Source organism: Rhinatrema bivittatum, chromosome 12, assembly GCF_901001135.1.
Source record: "Rhinatrema bivittatum chromosome 12, aRhiBiv1.1, whole genome shotgun sequence".
Classification (NCBI taxonomy): domain Eukaryota; kingdom Metazoa; phylum Chordata; class Amphibia; order Gymnophiona; family Rhinatrematidae; genus Rhinatrema; species Rhinatrema bivittatum.
In genome coordinates this window covers 64,671,008-64,693,755 of record NC_042626.1, presented here as the reverse complement: position 1 = coordinate 64,693,755, position 22,748 = coordinate 64,671,008, and the positions used below count along the sequence as shown (strand labels likewise).

The window sequence follows — 22,748 nt, the reverse complement described above, 5'->3', positions numbered from 1 at the left end:
CTCAGGCCCCCCTCTCCCTCCCACTCACTCAGTCCCCCTCTCCCTCCCTCCCACTCAGTCCCTCCCTTCACCCACCTCCATTTCCTCCCGGCGCCGTAAGCGCGACTTCCCGCAACCCTCACCCGGCTCCATTAACTCCTCCGGCTCCTGCCGGCAGATCTCGGGGGGGGGGGGCGCGGGAGTGACACCCCCCACCCCCCCCCGAGATCTGCCGGCAGATCTGGGGAGGAGAAGTAGCGGTGCTACTTCTCCTCCCGCTCCTGCCGTGCCGCTACTTCTCCTCCCCAGATCTGCCGGCAGATCTCGGGGGGGGGGGTCACTCCCGCGCCCCCCCCCCCCCGAGATCTGCCGGCAGGAGCGGGAGGAGAAGTAGCACCAGATCTGGGGAGGAGAAGTAGCGGTGCTACTTCTCCTCCCGCTCCTGCCGGCAGATCTCGGGGGGGGGGGGGGGGGCGGGGGGGGCACCCCCCCCCCCCCGAGATCTGCCGGCAGATCTGGGGAGGAGAAGTAGCGGTTGCTACTTCTCCTCCCGCTCCTGCGGCCAGATCTCGGGGGGGGGGGGGGGGGGCGCGGGGAGTGACACCCCCCCCCCCGAGATCTGCCGGCAGATCTGGGGAGGAGAAGTAGCGGTGCTACTTCTCCTCCCGCTCCTGCCGGCAGATCTCGGGGGGGGGGGGGGCGCGGGAGTGACACCCCCCCCCCCAAGATCTGCCGGCAGATCTGGGGAGGAGAAGTAGCACCAGATCTGGGGAGGAGAAGTAGCGGTGCTACTTCTCCTCCCGCTCCTGCCGGCAGATCTCGGGGGGGGGGCGCGGGAGTGAACCCCCCCCCCCGAGATCTGCCGGCAGATCTGGGGAGGAGAAGTAGCGGCACCGCGCTGCGCGCGGCGCCGCTGCTTCTCCTCCCGCTCCTGCGGCCCCACCGCCATTTTTTTTTTTCTGACCAACGTCCTTGCCCGCACATGCGCAGTAGAGCTGCGCTCTACTGCGCATTTGCGGGCCGTCGGTCACAGGCCATTTATAAGGTAGATTTCTTGTTTTCATTGTTAACTGGTTTTTTCCCCCTAGTTCATTGTAAACCGGTACGATAAGACCTGGTCTTGAGCATCGGTATATTAAAAGAATTTAAATAAGTAAGTGTTAACACATTCAGAGCATCAAAATAGTTATTCTTGAGCATATTTTGTCCTTCAGAATGAGGACTTATTGACACAAAATCTGCCCCTATCCTGTACCTGAACTCTGGTTGTTGCACTTCTTGATTTTAGTAGTTTTGCCTACATTCCCTCTTACTACTTTAACCTCTTACGACATTAGTACAGGAAATGGTTTCCCTTGAGATGCTTTGGTCTTGTGCCAGCTGTTCTTCCTCTGAATGAGGGCTTTCTTGGACAAACCACCCCAATGTAATCAACCACACAACAGGGTTGGAGAACCGAGCTGGGATTGTAGGAGGAAAGGAAGAACTATAGAACAGGTTCTGTGCTCTGGTAGTTTAACCTGTGTTTTGTTTTGTTTTTTTTACTTTTTTCAAATGTATGTTTTGGGGACAAAACACCTCAGTATTACAAACCAAGTATGGGAAGAATATCCCAGGGCACAGCAATATTATGGCAGATTGGCATGTGACAGCCAGTTATTTATGGTGGTATGGTAAGTAGGCATGAGGCAGCAAGTCCATGGAAGGAAGAAACTTTGTGTTGTCTTTTTCACATTTTTGATTTGTGGACAAAATAGCCCAGTGGAAACAACAACAAAATAAAGGGTGAAAATCCAGGCTGGGTATCATTGCTGAGGGGTTAGAACAAAACAAAGAACTGTAAAATAGGTTGAGGGGAGGAGTCGGTGTTTTCCAAAATGTTTCACCTCTTTTAATGGGGAAGAACAAACACCCTAGTGCAACAAGGAAAAGCAAACACAGAGGTACCAAAACGCTCATGCGCATACATATTAATAGACAGGCAGAGCACCCACGGTGATGGAAGTGGCATGGCAGTGTAAATGGGGTAAACAAAATTAAAATATTTGCCTGAGTGTTGTGAGGCCACGAGAGCCCTGGGGAGCTCCTGGCAGCCAGAGAGAGCCCAGAAGTGCCACGATTTATTTATTTATTTATTTTGTTTTTATTTATTTTATTAAATAGATAAATGCAGCTCAAAGCAGCTGGTGCCACACTTACAGCAGCATTGGGAATGCTGCCGCTGCCAACTTAAGCCAGCAGATAGTGTCAGGGCATGATTATAGTGCAGGTCAACTGGTTCTCACAGACTTGGGGCAGTGATGTCAGTGAGAGGCTGCCTACACAGTGCCTGTGGGGAAAATTAAACTTTAAAATTTTAATCAAAACCTGTCAAACTGGGGTGGTGTGGTGGTATAAATATAGATTTAACCCTTGGTTTGTGGGAAAAAATGTTTAATATGTAAGTTAAAATATAATTAGCTGTAAAAACATTAAAATAGCTAATATGATGATGGAAAAGACACAGAACTACTGTTACATTTATTTTAGAAGCTAACCTGAAAGATTGGTGTGATTTTGAACTATGCAAGTGGAGTTTTCTTATTTGTTTCATTTTTTTCAGTCTGAGGGGGGGGAAAAAAAGAAAACGTTGCCATCCCATAGACAATGCCATGGTAACACCATAGTAATGCTAGCCCACCCCAGGGTCTATGTAAGGTAGCTGGGGTGATTAGGTCTGCATAATAAAACCAAGTTGAGGCAAAGCACAGAAAGATTTGAGAAGTAATTTGCCTTTAGAGAATGTTTTGAACATATTAAAGATTCTTTTGCAAGCTGTGTTCCTTAGTCAAGCTGTCTTTAAAAGGTTTCTTGGTGGATAAGAAGGGTTTGTGTGTGTTGTTTTTTTTTGTTTTGTGTGTTTTTTTAGTAGATGAGAACTACTTCTTGAGACTTCAGAGGAGTAAGGATGTCTTCTGAGAACTTTTTTTTTTTCTCCAGAAAGCTTGTGCAGTCTGAGCAAAGAATGCACGTGGAGACTGCAGAGAGCTGGCTGGAGCCTGAGGTAGGGAGAGCTGTGTGCCAGAGACTGAGGCAGGGCTGTGTGTTACAAATCTGAGACTGAGGGAGGGAGAGCTGCTATGTTGGAAATCTGAAGCAGGGTAGTGTTAGAAATTGCAGAGACAGCACATGGAAACTACAGAAAAAGCTGTGTTAAAAGTTGCAGCAAGAGCTCATGTCGTTTATACACAACTCACTAGCAACATTATAGACTGTGGAAGATTGGCGTTGTGAGGCAGTCAGTCTTTGGTTTGGTGTGAGATAATGTTGTAGGTGAACCACTGTTTCCTGAGACTTTGTGGTCAAGAGTGGTAGATAGGGTCCAGTCTGCACCATCAATCACAAGCCACCAAGCTTCACATCATTCCTGGGTTAGCACTCTCTACTCAGCATTCACAAGCATGGTAGGTTGTTGCTTCTGACAGTTGGCAGGAGGTAGTTGATTGTCTACTGGAAGGGGGTTGAGGGCATGAGATCAGCTTGGAGAACACTCTCTCTTCCTCCTTTTCCATCACTTTTCCCTGACTTGAAGAAAGGGTCCCTGCGCTACTGTCACCCTCCCCAGATGCCAGTACTTGTGGGTGCTGCTTCTGCAGGTGATACTGTATACAGGTGTTTGAGGTACCCCCAATTGCTTCCCTTGACTGACATCTTTTGCACAGTGATTACACTTCACAAAGTGTGGTCCTTCCTAATTTTAAAATGGCTCCGGATCACAGATTTCATCCACGATCCCTTCTCTACATCATTAGTGAAGGATCCTGGCACAGGAGCTGAGAGTGGAGGGTGGACTCTGAGAAGCAATGCCAGTGGCATCAGTCATGCTCTCTACCTGTGCTGCTTGCTCTTCAGCCCTATCCTCACTCTGCTGTGTCTCTCCCATCAATGAATTGGATGATGCTGTAGGCCTCTCAGACTTTCCTCTTCCAGTATATCTTCACTATCTTCTGATTCAGACAATCTGAGAAAAGACTCATCTACACTAGTGGAGTAAAACATTTCCTTCATTGCATCATCTCTAGTGAGGAAAGAAGAGCCTGCTGCTGTTTTTGGGCAATTTCCTGTTCTCCTACCTCTTTCATCTTGCTGCTATTCTCTGCCCACAAATTGCTGGCACCTTTTCCCCTCTAGTCAAAAACAGAATGGAGTGAAATATGCCCAGTGTCATCTGCACTCTACAGTGGCACGTGCTCATCTCCATATGTCTGTTTCTTTTGGATAGAGCTGGCTTCTGCTGCCTTATTCATCCTAAAGAAATCCCACTTCCACTTAGGTGCAGGACTACTTTTTTGGTTCTTGCTGGCACTGCCTGCTTGGTCAATTTTAGAAACATTTCCTCTGCTCTGCTTTTCCCTATCTCTGATATGATTGATTCTGTCACTGAGGATGTGAAGATTAAGTTTAATATTTCGCAGTGGTACCATAATGCCCACTGACCATGCCAGTGCTAATGTGGATGGGCGGGGCATGGTACATAAGACACTGCTACTCTGAGAGTGTGTGCCTATGCATTAGTTATCGGACAAGCTTCACAACACAGTATGCTTCAGTGTCTGCCGTGAGTCAGTGTGCACTTTGTGGACTGCAGTGCCTCTGCCCAGGCAGAAACAAAAACAGTGCCAGCTCTGCAAGCAACTCTACAGTCTGCCTCCAGTCACCACAAAGATAAGAAAAAAAAACCAAAAAACAGCAAGAAACGGAAGTCTGTGACACAGAGCTCTTCTGATGCAATACTGCTAATTTGCGGTTTCCCTAAATTGTATGATGCCTGGCACAGTGACTGTCATAGAAGGGGAAGCAGAGAAAAGTTGTTTGTGAAGAGTTAGCCTAGAACTCAGAGCTCAAATAGCACCTTTTTTTTTTCACAGACAATACCTTCAGAAGACATGCACAGAAAATCTGTCACATGCTCAGTCTCCAAGATCAGCTTAGCTGTAGCTGGAATGCAGCAATGCGTCCGACTAGAAAATTGCTCCACTGTGATACGTCTTCACTATTATCTCCTTGACATGCCCATCCTACCCATGCCTGCTGTATCTCTTGTATCAATTCTTAACTGTACTCCTGCTGCTCTCCTATTGACTTTCTGAATCTAATGACTTATAGAAATCATTCAATATGAAACAAACAGGATTCCTTTAATTCAAGGGACCTTCTCAATTTGTTTTGGGGTCCCCAGAAAGAAACAAATTAGCCCCTTTTTGTTTAATTTTACTACCGTCCACTTGGCCCGAATGAACAGACAGCTTCCCTAACTTCTGTTAGCATTTCATCATCTAACAAAAATAGCAACACAGTAATAAGGGGTGATTTCAATTACCCCAGTATTGACTGGATAAATGTTGCATCAGGACATGCTAAGGAGGTAACATTTCTAGATGAAATAAATGGCTGCTTCATGAAGCAACTGGTACATGACCTGGGGAGGGGGGGGGGGGGCTATTTTAGACCTAATCCTTGGTGGAATACGTGATTTGGGTGAAAGAGGTAATAGTATTAGGGCACTTGGCAATAGTGACTATAACATGGTCAAATTTGACAGGAAACTGGAGTACGGATGCTAGGAAATCTACCATGATAGCATTTAACTTTCAAAAGGGAGATAATGAGAAAAAGGATTAGGAAAAAACTGAAAGTAGCAGCTGCAAAGGTCAAAAGTTAATATCAGATATGGATGTTGTTTAAAATACCATCTTGTAAGTCCAGACCAGATGTATTTCATAGATTGTTGTAAAGAAGGCTAAATGACTGCCGGCATGGTTGTGAGGTAAGAGAGGTTATTCTAGCCAAAAGAACATCCTTCAATAAATGCAAAAGGTATCTGAATGAAGTAAACAGGAAACAGCATAAGTACTGCCAAGTTAGATACAAAGCATTGATAAGGAAGGCAAAGACAGAATTTGAAAAGAAGCTTGCTATGGAAGCTAAAACTCATAATAAAACCGTAGGTACATCTAAAGCAAAAAGCCTGGAAAGGAGTCAGTTGAACTATTAGATGATTGAGGAGTAAAAGGGGCACTATAGGAGGATAAGGGGAGATTGAATAAATTAATTCTTTGCTTTGGTCTTTATTGAGGAAGATGTAAGGCCATGCCAGAATTGATATTTAAATGTGATTCAGAGGACATGAAACACATTTTACTGAATCTGGAAAATATACAGTACTAGGGCACATTGATAAACTAAGAGTAGCAAATCCCCTGGTCCAGATGGTATACATCCCAAAGAGCTGAAAGAACTAAAAAATGAAATTGCAGATCTACTACTAGTTTACAGATTACTATCATTTAAAATAATCTATGGTACCTAAAGATGGAGTGTGGCCAATTAAATGCCAGTTTGTTTTTTTTTTGTTTGTTTTTAAAGGATTCAAGGGGTGATCTGGGAAACTACAGAGCAGAGAGCCTGATGTCAGTGACAGGAAAAATGGTTGAAAGAATTCTACAGAACAATTACTGAACATATGAGTTTAATAGGACAAAGTCAACATGGCTTTAGCCAAGGGGAAGTCTTGCCTCACTAATTGCTGCATATTTATTTTTTTTAATGGCATGAGTAAACATGTTAAAGGTAATATAGTTTATCTGGATTTGTAGAAAGTGTCTTTAAAAAAAATGTACCTTTGTGAGAGACTCATGAGGAAATCGCAAAGTCATGGGACAGGAGGCAATGCTCTGTTGTGGAGTGAGAACTGGTTAAAAGATAGAAAGCAGATAGTAGGACTAAATGGTCAATTTTCTAAATGGAGAAAGGTGAATGCTTTTTTAACATTCATAAGTGACCTAGATATGGGAATGACAAATGAAGTGATCAAATTTGCTGATAAAAAATTATTCAAAGTTGTTAAATCACAAGAGGATTGTGAGAAATTGCAAGACCTTACTAGAGTGGGAGATGACATTTTTAATGTAAGCAAGTGCAAAGTGATGCATGTAGAGAAGAGCAACCCAAATAGCTACAGATTGCAAGGTTCCACATTTGGAATTGCTACCCAGGGAAAAGATCTAGGTGTCGTCATGGATATGTTGAAATTCTCTGCTCAGTGTGTGGTATCAGCTAAGAAAAAAACTGAATGCTAGGAATTATTAAGAAAGGAATGGAGCCTATCACAATGCCTCAAAAAATGGTGTGACTGTAGGTTGAGTATTTGTGTGCAATTCTGGTCACTGCATCTCAAAAAAAGATATAGCAGAATTTAGAAAATGTACAGAGAAGGATGACCAAAATAATAAACTGGATAGAATGATTCCCTAGTGAGGAAAAGCTAAAGAGGTTGGGGCCCTTCAGCTTGGAGAAGCAACAGCTGAGGGGAGATATGATAGAGGTCTATAAAATAATGAGCGGAAATGGTGAAATATTTATTTATTTAAGGCTTTTATATACCGACTTTCTTGATACAGATCAAATCAACTTGGTTTACATCGAACTAAGCAGAATTATAACCAACAATTCAACAAGTGACATTTTGAAGGAGCATAAAAGTTACATTATAACAAGGTTGCCTTAACTGGGAGAAGGAAAAAAAGAGGGGGAGAACGAAAGATAAATTACTATATACAATGGAGTATGGGAGGGAGGCTGGGGGCTCATGATGACTTGTGAGCAAGATTAGCGTTTGTTTATTTACATAAGCGATATGATAATTCTAAATCAGGCTGTTGGGCTAGTGGCTGGGAAGGCTCAGCAGAACAGCCATGTCTTTAGTTTCTTTTTGAAAGTTAGTAGACAGGATTCCTGCCTGAGGTCCGGAGGTATGGCGTTCCAGATGGAGGGTCCTGTGAAAGAAAATGTCCTGTCTCTGATGTTTGAGTGGTGTACAATTTTGATTGGGGGAACATGTAGGGATCCCTTGTAGGCATCTCTTAAGGGTCTGGTCGTCGAGTGCAATTTGAGGGGGTGTGAAAGATCTAATGGAGTCTGATGGTGAATATTTTTGTGGATAATTGTCAGTGATTTATGAAGGATCCTGAAGTTTACTGGGAGCCAGTGAAGATCTTTTAGGATGGGGGAGATATGCGCTCTCCGATTAGTATTTGTTAAAATTCTCGCCGCTGCATTTTGGAGCAACTGGAGAGGCTTTAAAGTAGAAGTCGGTAGACCTTGCAAGATGGAGTTGCAGTAGTCCATCTTGGAGAGAAGAATGGCTTGAAGGACAGATCTGAAATCGTAATGGAATAGGAGTGGTTTGAGATTTTTGAGTACTTGTAGCTTGTAGAAGCACTCCCTTGTTGTATGTTTTATGAACTGCTTTAAGTTCAAATGACTATCTATTATAACTCCAAGATCTCGGGCGTGGGATATTTGTATGTTAGGATGCAGCTGGTTATGAAAGGGACTGCCTTCTGGGGTGATTAGCAGTAGTTCAGTCTTGGAAGTGTTGAGCACCAGGTTAATGCTTGAAAGGTGGTGGTTGATCGTTTGTAAATGGGAGTTCCATAATTTGAGTGAGTATAGATGTTAGTATAGCTGGGTTTAGACCAGTTCCCTGAAGAAAAGTCCATCAATTATTAAGGTGGTCTTGGGGGAAATCTACTGTTTATCCCTGGGAGAAGCAGCAATCAACCATTTGGAATCCTGTCAAATATTTGTAACCTGGATTGGCCACTGTTAGAAACATGATACTGGGCTTGATGGACCTTTTGGTCTGACTCAGTATGGCACATCTTGTGTTCTTATGCTGTAAGAGACCTAGTGTTCAAAGTGATGGCTTGACTGTCATATCCCAATCTTATCTATCAGACTGCTGCCAAATAAACGTATACCAATTCCCAGTGTACCACAAACTTCCCTAAAGTACACATGGATAGAACAAGGTAGTAAAAGATACTTAGAAAGCATTAGAAAATCTCAGTAAAACAACTTTTTCCTAATTAAGAACTACAGTTGGACCCCCACAGGACACTGACAAAGCAGTAAAAAGATATAAATGCAATCCTTCATCAATAAGGAGGACTGAATTAGCCATGACACATGGATAACATTATCTGATAATACCAAACAGACCCTTCTCTCCTAGCTCAGAGTTTATCCTCTACTGAGCACTGTGGGGAGTTACTGTGTGGGTGCTGCCTGTTTAGCCCTTTACTCTTTCCCATCTGAGCTGCAGAATGGATGTGTACCCTTTCTACAGTACCTTTTTTAGTATATTCATCTTGCCTTTTTCAACATTTTTCTTCCTCCAGCATTTATTGCTGGTTTGCCTCGGTAGTCCCTGAACAACACTCTCTTCAGTGTTACCAAAAAAGAAAGATTAAAATTCTGTATATCCACAACAGCAAGAGAAAAAGAACGGATTCATACAGCAACCAATGAGGGCCCCGACTTTTACGGTCTGGGGTAACTTAATTGGGCAGTTATAACCCTTAACCAATAAGCCTGATACTTTGATTCAACTCCAACATTTGTTCTCTGCTTCAACAACAAGGTGTAACTTGGAATTGGTTTCAAACAGCAACAAACGAGGACCCTGACGTTTACAGTCTGGGAAACTGAGAAGCATGGGGGTAATCTACACGGCATAGCAGATACTACCATAAACTGGCTGGACAGTCTAGATGGGCCATTTGGTCCTTTTTCTGCCATCATTTCTATGTTTCAATGGTTTTAAGGGTTGCATCTCTGGCAAGAAGTAATCTGATGGCCCAATGTTTACTATCAACATCTCGGGCCAGAAGCGATGCACTGAATTTGTTACCTATGTGGCTGGATGTCACTGAGGACTCAAAGTCCAAAGCTTGCAAAATTGAAGAGTTCTGCAGGTCAGTAAGGAGCTGCAGTAGTTCCTCTTTCCAGAGTGGAGTCCATTTGAGCTCCCCTGGTTCAGAGTTGAGCAAACTGATTGGTTTTCTATTATAAACAAATAATCTGAATGGACATATGGTAATTTGCTCTTGGCTTCCATGCTAATTATTCTTGGTTTGTATGTAGATTAGATTATCTATGGCTTGCAATTAGATGGAATGTAAACTGGCCTTGTTTCTGTTCAAATGTTCTAATCTTGTAGTTCAGCATGGTTTTTTTTTGTTTTTTTTTAATCTAACTTATAGAGTCTTGTCTAGGAAAACAAGTGCAAGATTGTAATGTTAGCACTTACAAAATGCTTATGATCAAAATCTTGAACAAAAAATGATTTCATGTGTGACATGTCAAAAAGTGTTTAATTGCTGCTTTACCGCTTCCATGTCTGTAATGGGGACCTTATAAGCACTACAACAATGGGATACTTAGCACCTTCCGGTAGGTGCTGCCATTCTTCCAGCACCAGTTTGATAGCAAGCAGCTCATGATCCCCTAGGGTATAATTTCTTTCCACAGGGGAGAATTTTCTAGAGAAGTAGGAGCAGGTCATGAGAGTATCATTGTCGTTATGCTGTAGGACAGCTCCTACCCAAGGGTGGGCATATCTACCTAAAGGATGAAAGGTTTTATTGGATCTGGGTGATGCAGGCATGGACCTTGTGTACATTCTTCCTTAAGTTGTTCATAGGCTCTGGTGGCTCCTTTCTTCATTAGGGCAGTCAGAGGGGCTGCCAGTGAGGAATAGTTGAGAATAAACTGTCTGTAGTAATTGGCAAATCTCAGGAAATGTTAGTGTCTTAAAGCGGGACAGGTTGGGGCCACTCCGACATGGCTTTTAACTTGTCAAGATCCATCTTGAGACCTTGGGAGATAATATACCCCAAGAAAGGGAGCTCCTCTAGCTTGATGTGATACTTTTCTAGCTTGGCATAGAAGCCGTGCTCGTGGAGACTCTGCAGAACCTGCTGCACTGATCTCTGTGAAAGATTTAGAGAAGACTAGGATGTTGTCCAGGTATATGACTCTGTGCGAGTAGAGAAGGTCCCTGAATATCTCATTAACCATGGACTGAAATACTGTGGGAGCATTGTACAACACAAATGGCATCATCAGGTATTCATAATGCCCATCGTGGGTATTAAACGTTGGGTTTCTATTTATCACCATGATGAATCCTGTCTAAGTTGTATGGTCCCCAGAGGTTCAGCCTGGTAAAAGTTTTTGTGCCCAAAAGGCAATCGACGAGCTCTGAGATCAAGGGTAGTGGATAGCAGTTCTGCTTTTGTAATAAGAAACTGGAAATCTTTGCAGGGACCCATCTTTCTTGCCAACAAAAAAAAAAAAAAATCCAGTGCCGGTGGGATATGAGGAAAGGTGGATTAAACCCTCAATATATTTGGACATAACTTCCATCTCAGGGCTGACAGAAGGTAGACTTGACCTCTGGGCGGCAGCTTGCCAGGAAGCAGATCTATGGGGCAGTTAGACTCAATGAGGGGCAAGGTATCATCCTGTTTCTTACTGAAGATGTCTACATATTCTGAGTACTGGGCCAGTAGGCTGGGCATCTGGGTAACTGTTACTTTGCCAAGAAGCCTCTTAGATAGGATTGAAGTGAGACGGTGCATCTGAAACGAAGGCCCCCATTGGGAGATATCCAATGCTATCTCATTCAGGGAAGGTCCAGAATTATTTGATTGATCACTCCTGGAAGGACATAAAAGGGAATTTTTTCTCTTGGTGGAGCAAGCCATTCTGCATCAAAAGAACACAGTTGGCTAGAGCCTGTCCGGTGTTTGTGGATGCAGTGAACACCGTATTCAACAGGTCAATTGGGATCTGGTGATGTCGCACAATGTCCTTGGCAATAATACTCTCAGCCACTTCAGTGTCCAAGAAGGCTTACAGCTGTAGGTGGGATCCCACCATGAGAGGGAAACGGAAACCAGTATTTACAAAGGACTGACATAACCTAGTTTATTTTTAAATAATGTCAAACACCTGTTGTATACTTTTTTAACCTTTGCAGCTGCACCTTTCAATTTTTTCTATTTTCCTCATTTAATCAAAGTTTTCCTTTTTGAAAATTTAGTTTTAGAGCTGTAGATTAACATACTGTCCCCCTTCCAGTCATTAGTTCAAATTTTGATTGTTATGATCCCTATTGCCAAGTGGCCTCACTATTATACCTCTCTCACCAAATCCTGTGTTCAGAAAGAATTAAATCTAAAATAGCTCTCTCTCATTTTGGTTCCTGAACCAATTGCTCCATGAAGCAGTCATTTATTCCATCCAGGAATTTTATGTCTCTAGCATGTCCTGATGTAACATTTACCCAGTCAATATTGGGGTAATTGAAATCTCCCATTGTTACTAGGAAGTGTAGAAAAAAGGATTATGTAAACCCTGTAGAGATTCACAAGGTGAGAAGAGTGTGAAGCCAGGAGCTGCTGAATAAGCAGTTAGAAAAACTCAATCACCTAGCGAATAAAAGACAAAAGCTAAAGAAATTAGTAAGAAGGAACAAATTCAATTGGTGGTAGACAAAAAATGAACAAATTCATACCAAAGAAACTTAAGGCCGCACAGCGTTGTCCCAGCAACGGGACTGGCAGAGCAAATGGTTTAATGATCTGTGAAAACGAAAAACAAAGAAGAAACTAACAATCAAGTCAGCAGCATTAACAAAGATTACAGAGGTGGCAAAGATAATAAAACTGCATATTTACATGCAAATCTTTGACCAGAATCACATTGGATGTATAGAGCATTGGGGGGGGGGGGGGTGGCAGAGAGCAAACTGCAGAGTAAGGAGATATAAATAAATACTAGCGTGAAAGCCCCTCAACAACCGGGGCTGTCAATCAGCTGACAGAAGAGAAAGTGATGTCACTGGAATGTGAAACACAGATTGCGAAAATAAAGGACCTTTGGACAGTAGCTTTTCCTTCTCACCTTGTGAATATCTGCCAGATTTACATAATCCTTTTTTTCTACACTTCCTAAACTTTTGAAGCAGGTATTGGGTGACATCTTTTGATTTCTATGGCTCTATATAGATTTAACATTTTTCATTCTTGTTTTTTTTAAATCAATGTTTGTTTCTATTTCTTATCTTCTCTATTTTACTGTCTCGGGACATCTGGATATATTCTGTTTACATCTAGATACCCCACTGTTATTACCTTTCCCAAGACAGGTTTGCTTTTAATTCAAATACTACTTTCATTGTCTTTCTGATTCTCTTTATCATTTCTACACCTCCAAAGGTTACTTTTATTGCATAATATTTCTTAAAAATTGGATTGCCCCTCCACTAATACTTTTTCCCAATAATTTTAATGTGTTTTTCACTTTAATTATTCCTTTGTTACTTTTCCACTGATCTCCCACCCCTATAACAGTACACTGCTCAGCCTTACCGGGATTTCTTTATATAAAAAAGTACATGGTGCTATTGATGTAACAACATTGCTCTAAGCTTCAACGGCAAGAGGAAGTGTGGAAAAAAAGGATTTGTATTCACAAAAAGTGGGGAGTAGCTTGCTTGTTACGGTGGTTACTACCCCAAACTAAATAAGCCTGATACTTCACTTTCAATGCATATCCAGCATAGCTCTCTGCTTCAACGGCAGGGGGAACGTAGAAAGGTGGATCTATATACAGACAATAACCAACAAGGACTGAGGTACAAAGGCATGGGTGTAGCTTGCTTATTGCGGCGGTTACTACTCCTAACTATCGGCTCGATACAGTAAAGTGCGATTGCAGATTCCCAGTCTGTAACCCGCTGTGGGCGCACAATTCGTGCGTGTAAGGTGATCCCGCGATACAGTCTCCGGTTTCACGCGTCCTTAGCGCTTCTTGAAACCGATGCGTAACCCTTCCCGCACCCGGCATGCATATTGATATGTTAATGAACGGATTAGCTATTCCCTCCCATACAGTAACGCGCGCCCCGACTATCGCCTTTTTAACCTGGAGTTTAGCCACGCGTTTAACCTGCTAATTTACCGCCTACCCCTACCCCTGCGTTAGAGGCAGGGGTAAGGGTAGACTGCAAACTTTCCCCCAAAAAGAAACCTAAAATCCCCTCCTCCCGAAGCTACTCGACATGTTATCAACTTACTTTTTGTTGCTTTCAGCCCCTTCAACCTTCTCTGCCGTCCTCAGGAGGGGGCAGCCAGCGGCGATAGCGGCTTGCAGCGGCCCCCCTTCCCCCCCGCGCAGGTCCCGGTTCTCCTGGCTCTCGACAATGTTCCCGCAGGTACTCCAGCTAGACTTCTGGCTTTCAGCTACACCCCCCCCTCCCTCATTGGCATGAGTGCCCGTCAATTTGGACGCTCAAGCCAATGAAAGCACAGGGACGGGTGGGCGTGATGTGTTCCCCCCCCCCCCCCCCCCCCCTGGCTGCACCCGTGCTCTTCTTTTAATTTCATGGTTGCTGGTGACGTGAGCGCTGGAGGCAGCCCGCTGTCTCCTTTTATTTCCTGCTGCCGCCTATCTGGGGTCCAGTTGTGGGCCGTGGTCTCCTTTCCCTTTCTTTGGCTGGCACCGGCCTGGGCTACGGAAGGAACCCGCAGTCTGTCACGGTCGTCCCTGTGCTTTCATTGGCATGAGCGCTCGTCAATTTGGGCGCTCATGCCAATGAAAGCACAGGGGCGGGCGGGCGTGACGGCGCTCAAGCCCAGGAAAGTACGCTTCGCTTCGGTTTCAAGGCCGTAATTCAGCAGTCTTGGGGGGGGGGGGGGGGAGGAGGGGGTAGCTGTCAGCCAGAAGTCGAGCTGGAGTACCTGCTAGAGCATCATCGAGAGCCAGGAGAACTGGGACCGGGGGGGACACCGCTGCAAGCCGCTTTCGCTGCCGGCTGCCCCCCCCCCCCCCCCCCGGAGGACGGCAGAGAAGGCTGAAAGGGCTGAAAAACAACAAAAGGTAAGTTGGCACATGTCGAGCCGCTTCGGGAGGAGGGGATTTTAGGCTTTCATGGGTTAAAGTTGGGATCCACTTCCTGGTGCCTGTCATTTGAAATGACAGGCACCAGCGCATCCAGGATACTGTATAGGCGCTGTATTAAGCGCCTATACAGTAAAATCGGTTGCACGGGCCTAATGCTTCCCCTAACGCAGATGCGGCTTGCATTTGCATGCCATTTAAATAGAGTATCGAGCGGTATGTGATCAGAACTGTGCGTGCGGCAAACGAGGGTGCGCCCGGCACTGCCGCACTCTTTCTAACGCGGCCTTACTGTATCGACCCGTTAGGTAGCAAACCCTAACTGCATGAAGTCTAGCCTGGTCAAAATTTGTGAAAATTCAGCTGAAGACCTAGCTGGTGAGGTTCAGTTTTCATACCTACTCAGTGGGTCTTTGAACGTCTAACTTTCTGCTAAATAACATTTGATACACTTAAGAACATAAGTTGCTATATTGGGTCAGACCGAGGGTCCATCAAGTCCAACATTCTGTAACCAATCCAGGATATGTTGAGCTATTGTTTGCAACTTTTACAAAAGTAACATTCATATTATAGATCAACACAATCTTCAATTGGAACGACAGTATATAAAATAAATACCTGGCAAATACACAAACAGTAAATAAATCTGATGCTAATGCCAGTAATAAGCAGTGGCTATTCCCTAAGTAAATTTGATTAATAACAGGTTATGGACTTCTCCTTAAAACTTACTCAAAACCTTTTTTAAACCCAGCTACACTAACTGCTTTAACCACACTCTCTGGCAATGAATTCCAGAGCTTAATTGTGCTTTGGTGAGAGAATTTTCTCTGATTTGTTTTAAATGTGCTACTTGCTAAATTAATGCAGTGCCCCCTAGTCCTTCTATTATCTAAAATAGTAAATAATTGATTAACATATAACTGTTCCAGTTCTCTCATGATTTAATAGACCTCTATCATATCCCCCCTTAGCCATCTCTTCTCCAAGCTGAATAGCAACTAACCTCTCTAACCTTTCCTCATAGGAGAGCCATCCATTCCTTTCCTGATAATTTCTAACATTCCATTTGCTATTCTATTTAACTCCTAATATGGAATCTTACATCATCCAACTACAATGTGGGTTACTTTTCCCTATGTGCAGTACTTTGCACTTGCCCACATTAAATTTCATATGTGCCCAGTCTTCCAGTCTTGCAAGGTCCTCATGCAATTTAATTCTATTTATTTATTTATGCTTTTTATATACCGTCATTTTACATGGTTTACATAAACTGCATTTGATTGCACTGTAAAATATTGTATTAACAGGTTCTTATTTAGAATAATGGTATCGTAATACTATTGATTTTAATCAAAACATTCAAACTTAACAATCTAATATTGATTATTACTGTTTAGGAGGTAGATGTTGAATAGATTTTATTCAAATATTATTAACGCATGCGATAGTTTGAATCAGGCCCTAAGTTTGTACTTGAGGCAATGGAGGGTAAAGTGACTTGCCCAAGGTCACAAGAACCCTGGTCTCCTGCTGCTCTAACCACTAGGCTACTCCTCCACTCTGGGTAGACCATTCCATAGTTTGGGTCTTGCTATTGTGAACATTCATTCTTACTTGGGTTAGATAAGTGTTCAGATTTGAAGAAATTGTAAGAATTTTTGTTTTGAGATCTGAGATCTCTTTGCGGGCTGTAGCTTTTTATTGTTACTGGAGGAGGTGGATCATAGTTTATGATATTAAAGATGAGGGATAATACTTTGTAATGGATTCTGAAATTTATTGGAAGCCAGTGAAGGTCTATTTTAAAGAAGGGATAATGTGATCACATTTTCTAGTTCCTATAAGAAGTCTTGCTGAAGCATTTTGAAGAAGTTGTGGTTTAATTGTGCTTGCAGGAAGGCCCAACAGAAGTGAGTTGCAATAGTCCAGGTTTGAAAATATTGTTTGTAGGTCTGTGCAGAAATCTTGGAGGGTTTAGAAATTAGAATACCCAGATTTCATTATTTTGCTCATGCTTTTTCATGTTGGAATTTTCATCTATCTGTATTCCAAGGTCGTCTGATGGTGTAATGTTGGCTAGTCCAAGATTGAGGGTGGGTTGTTTGAGATTTTTGTCTCTTCTTGACCATATTTCGGTTTTATTTGTGTTAGTGTAAGTTTTAGAAGAGAGTTCTTGTTGAATAGATCTCATGTATGTTTAGGTTGCTGTAGTTCTTTCAAAGGTTTTATTAAATGGAATGTAAAATTGAATATCAGCATATATGGAAAAATTTCATGTTCAGATTTTCTAAGAGTGTATATTGGAAGGAGGTAGATGTTGAACAGGGTTGTCGAGAGTGCTGAACCTTGTGGAATTCCTGTGTCTTTCAAATATGTCTGATATTTGGTTGTTTAATTTTACTTAAAGTTCTATTCTTAAGGAAGGAAGAAAACCATTTCTGAACTTTTCCATCAATTCCAAATTTGTTTAGTTGTTGGCAGAGTAGATGATGGTCTACAGTGTCAAATGCTGCTTTTAAGTCTAGTAGAACCAGTAAATATGATTCATTATGATCAAATCCTTTTAGTATCTTGTTTTGTTAGGGATATAAGCAGAGTTTGAACATTTTTTTTTTCTAAATCCAAATTGGTTTGGGAATAGAATATTCCCAAACCAATTTGGTTTCCCCAATATTGGTTTCCCCAATATTCTAAATCCAAATTGGTTTGGGAATAGAATATTCCCAAACCAATTTGGTTTCCCCAAGACTTACGCCAAGAACAATGCCATTCAACATTCAGAAAGAAATTGAAAACCTGGCTGTTCACAGAAGCCTACCGCTGAAGGATCTCCTCAACCATCACTGACTTTTCCTTCTCCCACTGGACATACCATGCTAATAACTGCCTAGGATAAATCTATGTTTATGTATGTTATAGTTTTTGTTGATTATATATTTATCTCTCTCTAATTGTTTCTTAGTTTAAATTCTGTACTGTCTTCCATTGCCCAGGTTTTACGCTCCCTGTTTAATGTAACTTTACTTTCCTACCTTGATGTTAATTGGTTTCCCCTCAGTTACATTGTAAACCGGTACAATAAGACCTAGTCTTGAGCATCGGTATAGTAAAAGAAATTAAATAAATAAATAAATATTGTTGTCGTCCAGGTGATTTTCTAATTGATATAGTACTGCTTTTTCTAATACTTTTGAGATGAAAGGTAAGTTTGAGATTGGTCTGTAGTTGTCCCAGTCATCTGATTTTTCCAGTTTTATTTTTTAATGTTGGTTTCACAATAGCTAGTTTTGCCATCTTAAAAATTATTCCTTGTGATAGTGAGTGGTTTATTATTGGTGTGATTAGTGTTTACTTTTTTTAAGGGTATTAGCTGGGATGGGATCTAGTGGGTGGGATGCAGGCTTCATTTTATTGATTATCTGATTCACTTCAAGTTATGATACTGTATTGAAAAGTCCACTTTGGTTTGGTAGGGTGAGTTTCTGAATTATCTACTTGGTGGTCGTTTGGAGAATTGTGACTTGATGGTATTTTATGTTGGAGATAGTTTGCATAATCATTACAAGAGGTTTTTGTGAAGTCATATGGCAATCTACTTGTGACTTAAATAAATTTGTGTCATCTTCAAATTTGATAACCTTATTTGTCTTCCCCCTTTCCAGATCATTTATAAATAAATATATTAAAAAGCACCTGTCCAAGTGCAGATCCCTGACGAATTCCACTGTTTTTACTTTTCACCATTGAGAAAGCCGACTATTTAATCCTACTGTTTCCGAACTTTTAGCCAGTTTGCAATTCATAAAAGGACATTTACCTCCTATTCCATGACTTTTTAATTTTCTTAGGAGTTTCTCATGGGGAACTTTGTCAAACACCTTCTGAAAATACCAATTTACTAAATTTTTTGGTGTACTTTTATCCATATGTTTTTTAGCCCCTTCAAAAAATGTATCAGATTTGAGAAGCAAATGCTGGCTTTGTCCCATTAAACCATGTCTGTCTATATGTTCTGTGACTTTATTCTTTACAATAGTTTCCACAGTTTTTCCCTGCATTGACTTCAGACTCACCAGTCTATAGTTTCCCAGATCATTACTTGATCCTTTTTTAAAAATCAGGAGTTACATGACTACCCTCCAGACTTCAGGTAAAATAGATGATTTTAATGATAGCTTACAAATTACTAGTAATCTGAAATTTCATTTTTTAGTTCTTTCAGAGCCTTGGGGTATATACAGTCTGGTTCAGGTGATTCGATACTCTTCAGTTTGTCAATCTGGCCTTGTACATCTTCCAGGTTCATGGTGATTTTCATTCAATTCATTTGAATTATCATGCTTGAAAATTATTTTCGGAATGGGTGTCTTCTCAACATCCTCATTAGTAATCACCAAAGCAAAGAATTTGTTTAATCTTTCCATGATGGCCTTATCTTCCCTAAGTGCCCCTTTAATACCTCACTCATCTGTCTGAGTCCCTTAAAGGCTTCCTGCTTCTGATATATTTTTCAAAGTTTTTATTATGAGTTTTTACCTTACTTAAATTGGCTGTATGAAAATTGCCCTTCTTCAATATGGGTAAAGGTTCAACATGCATATTTTTAGCTATATTTAATACAAATGTTTCTGAAGGTTTGTTTTAGGCAGGATCAGAAATAATTAATGTAGATTGTATTTTCAAGTTTCCATATTATTTTCAAAGAATATCTATCCACAGATAAAGAAATTATAGATGTTCATGGTTTATTATATATACCATACTTGTATGACATGAGCCCTTCTTTGCCTCTTCTGAAATGTGACTGCTTCTGTGTATATCCCTGTTGTGGTTTTATTTTTTTTGATCTGGTGGTTTCCTCATGCTGCTTTGATCTTCTAGCTCAACCAGAATAGGCCACTACTGGGACTAAAATATATTGCATATCACTACCAACTACAATGATTTTTTTTCCCCTTTTCATCTAGCTCAAACATTGTGACTGTCCATGGCTCCTTCTAATACCCAATATGCATGCAGCTGGAATCTAGTCACTAGTGTCACTGTTGTATGATGCCTGGGATTCCAACTCGGATCACACATGGGATCTTCTTGTATAAGCCCTCTTTTACAGAATGGATGACTGCTGGTGTGGGATCTTTGTGTATTAGAGACAGGTAGAAGCTGCCATGTAGAAGGAACCGTGTCCTCTGGTACGGGATCTATGTGTATGATCTACAGGTGAGAAGCTCCCTGTACAGATTTTGGATCCTCTGTGCATGCCTCAGGCTCCCTTTGCAGATTGGATGGAGTCCAGGGTCAGTACATTGTGTTTGGGTTTTTTTTAAACCCATGAAAATTCTTAAAATGTCACCCCATACCACTTCCTAATGTTAACTATCCCATGTGGCTTCATGAGTTGCAGATCCTCTTAATTTATTTTCTTAGACACCTCATAAATACACAGACTTTTATATATACAAACACACATACAAAATCAGGCTAGTCCAAATGTGTAGGTAAAAGAAAGACTAATGACCCAGCAACCAGAGCTCCTACTCCCCACTGTTCATTAGTTCATTTCCATTTTTCTGGGGTCTCTAAACTGTCCCCTCGAACCCCAAAACCCTTTCCTTTTGGGAACTAGTTGGCTTCTTCTCCAGAAACAATAGTTGTTGAAGCCTAAGTTTGCCAACTTTTATGACTGAAAGTAAGCCTCCATACTGAATGTAAATGGACAGGCAATTTATTTTACAAAATAGCAGATGTCTCTCTATGATTATTGCTGATCCTACAATCTCTAAATTCTCTGGAGGGGGAAGAAGGTTGGTTGGCGATTCACTGATTCTACCCAACTTCTCTCCTACAAGAGTTTCTGTCCCCTCCCCTAGAGGTTACGGGCTCTTCCTTCTTTCTAGGTTTGGCTAATTCCTCAATCTCCTCCTTTGGGAGTAGCTAGCCCTTCCTCTGGTGGTTGATTCCTCCCTCTCCCTCTGGAGTTTCTGACTTCTCCTTTGCTTCCTCCTCTCCCTGATTTTTTTCCCTCAATCTCTTGGAGTTTCTGCCTTCTACCCTAATCTTAGTAGTCTTCAGGCTCATCCCACTCTTGTCATAAAGAAGTGGGTTCAACCTCTGTAATGATATTACATGTGCGCCCTTCTTGTTACCCTATTTGCGATGTTAGTTCCTATCAGCTGTGGCACTCCTAAGACCTTCCTATCTCAGTCTGCTATGGGTGTGGTGGCTGTGTAGTATGTGCATTAGATCTAGAGATGAATGGAACTGGTAGAGATCAGAGGCCTTTAAGTAGGCCTGGTCAGCATACTATTACTAGAAACATTTTCCAGCCTCAGGCTGGATGGTAGAGTCCCCTGTACTTGGAGGCATTGCTAATCAGGTTGTCTTTTTATTGGCAGGGGCAGAGGTAAGATGGAGAGAACCTGGAAGTTGCACATAAAGGTTGAACTTGGAAGAAGAGATCGGAGTGAAAAGGATGGGTACCAGAGGCTGCTGGATACACGTAAACAATTAATATGCAAAATACATTAGATATATTTTGAAGAGCAAACTAATTAATTATGGAGGGAAGCCACTTCTCCCTCCATTGCCTTAGGTACCGATTTTATAGGGAGACTTATCAAGCTGTAATAGGAGTATATTGCTCAATATAGCCCTATTGCGGTGATATTCAGACCTGAAATCCACCCCTATTACAATCAGCTGATTTGCATGCATGAATTTTGCAAAGCAGCTCATGCATATGTGGTGACCCTTGGTCCGGACTATGAATTACCCCTCTGCTTGGGGGTGGGGAGTAACACATGAGAAATTATATTTACTGATATGATTTATCTTTGGATTCATAAACTGAGTGGGGGATGAGACAGGGTCTTGGTGACCCTGATATCACAGTTCAGTGCCCTTCTCAAACAACCTCTGACTTGTGGCACCTCAGACCAGATAAAATCATCACACCAGAATAAAACTGTAATTAATCCTTTTTATTAGTATTATGTAAATAAATAGATAGTAAATCCAACCAGAATAATATTAAATGGGGGAAAAGTGAAGTATAATATAAACGTGCAGTTTTTCTTATTTTAAATCAAGCAATGCAAAAAAACCCACTCTGTATTGCAGGTTAGCTAGGGCAACCAACATAATCATATGGATAGTAAAAAAAAAAAAACACACTAATGGGGAAAGCAATGAAGTACATAACATTCAAAGATTCTTTACCCCTGAGTATTCAAAAAAAGGGAGGGGGGGGGGGGGGAGAGAAACAGGTCCACTCCAATGTCACCAGTTTGTAAAGGGTGCATCCTGTCCTAAATCCAAAATTGTGGGGGGAAAAAAACAATCAAGAAAATGAAGAAGTCCCTTGAGGGTGGAGCTGCCTAGATGACGACAAACCAATAAATGAGCACTGCAGTGTGTGAAAGATCTGTCTCTCCTGGGGAGTTTCCCCAAATAGTTTACTTGGTACTAAACAGAAAGCTGGCCTGGTTTCAGTCTTCTACAGAAAGATCATGGTCCATCAGATTCTTTCCCTGCCCTATTTCATGTGGATGTGGCAAGGGTTTATGATTGACTTCAGCTGAAAGTCTGAGGCAGTTAAGATGAGATACTGAATCTGTGACAAAAGGCAAGGAAATAAACCTTCTCCCTCCTCTGATAAGATACTCTGTGCAAAGTTTATATTACTTAACTCAGTCTCTTAGGAAGGTGATCCAGCCATGTGTTCTTGGGCTTGGATATTGCTGGAAAGAAAGTCTTTCAGCTCCTGGCTCATCTGTCCCTTGTTGGGATTTTACATGTAGTTCGGCTATGAAGCAAGAACAGCTGTCTATCTCTATTTCCTCAGAGAGCAGAATTCAGTCTTTCCCTCCTGATAATTAGTTCTTCAGGAAAAGAACTGATTACAGGGCTGCCAGATGCACTCCTCTCTTCCTGGCTCCTGGCTTCAACTCCTGGCTGTCCTCACCCCTCAC

The 22,748-nt window shown here is 42.0% G+C and overlaps 1 protein-coding gene across 1 annotated transcript in view; it reads left to right on the top strand.

Annotated features, from left to right (window-relative positions):
- Window positions 1–22,748, top strand: part of LOC115074071 (autophagy-related protein 16-like) — an 83,042-nt gene that overhangs the window by 6,468 nt on the left and 53,826 nt on the right. Inside the window, exon 2 of the mRNA XM_029573185.1 lies at window positions 21,174–21,277. Coding sequence (XP_029429045.1) covers window positions 21,187–21,277 — 91 coding nt within the window. The 5' untranslated portion in view covers window positions 21,174–21,186. The remainder of the gene's footprint in view (window positions 1–21,173; window positions 21,278–22,748) is intronic.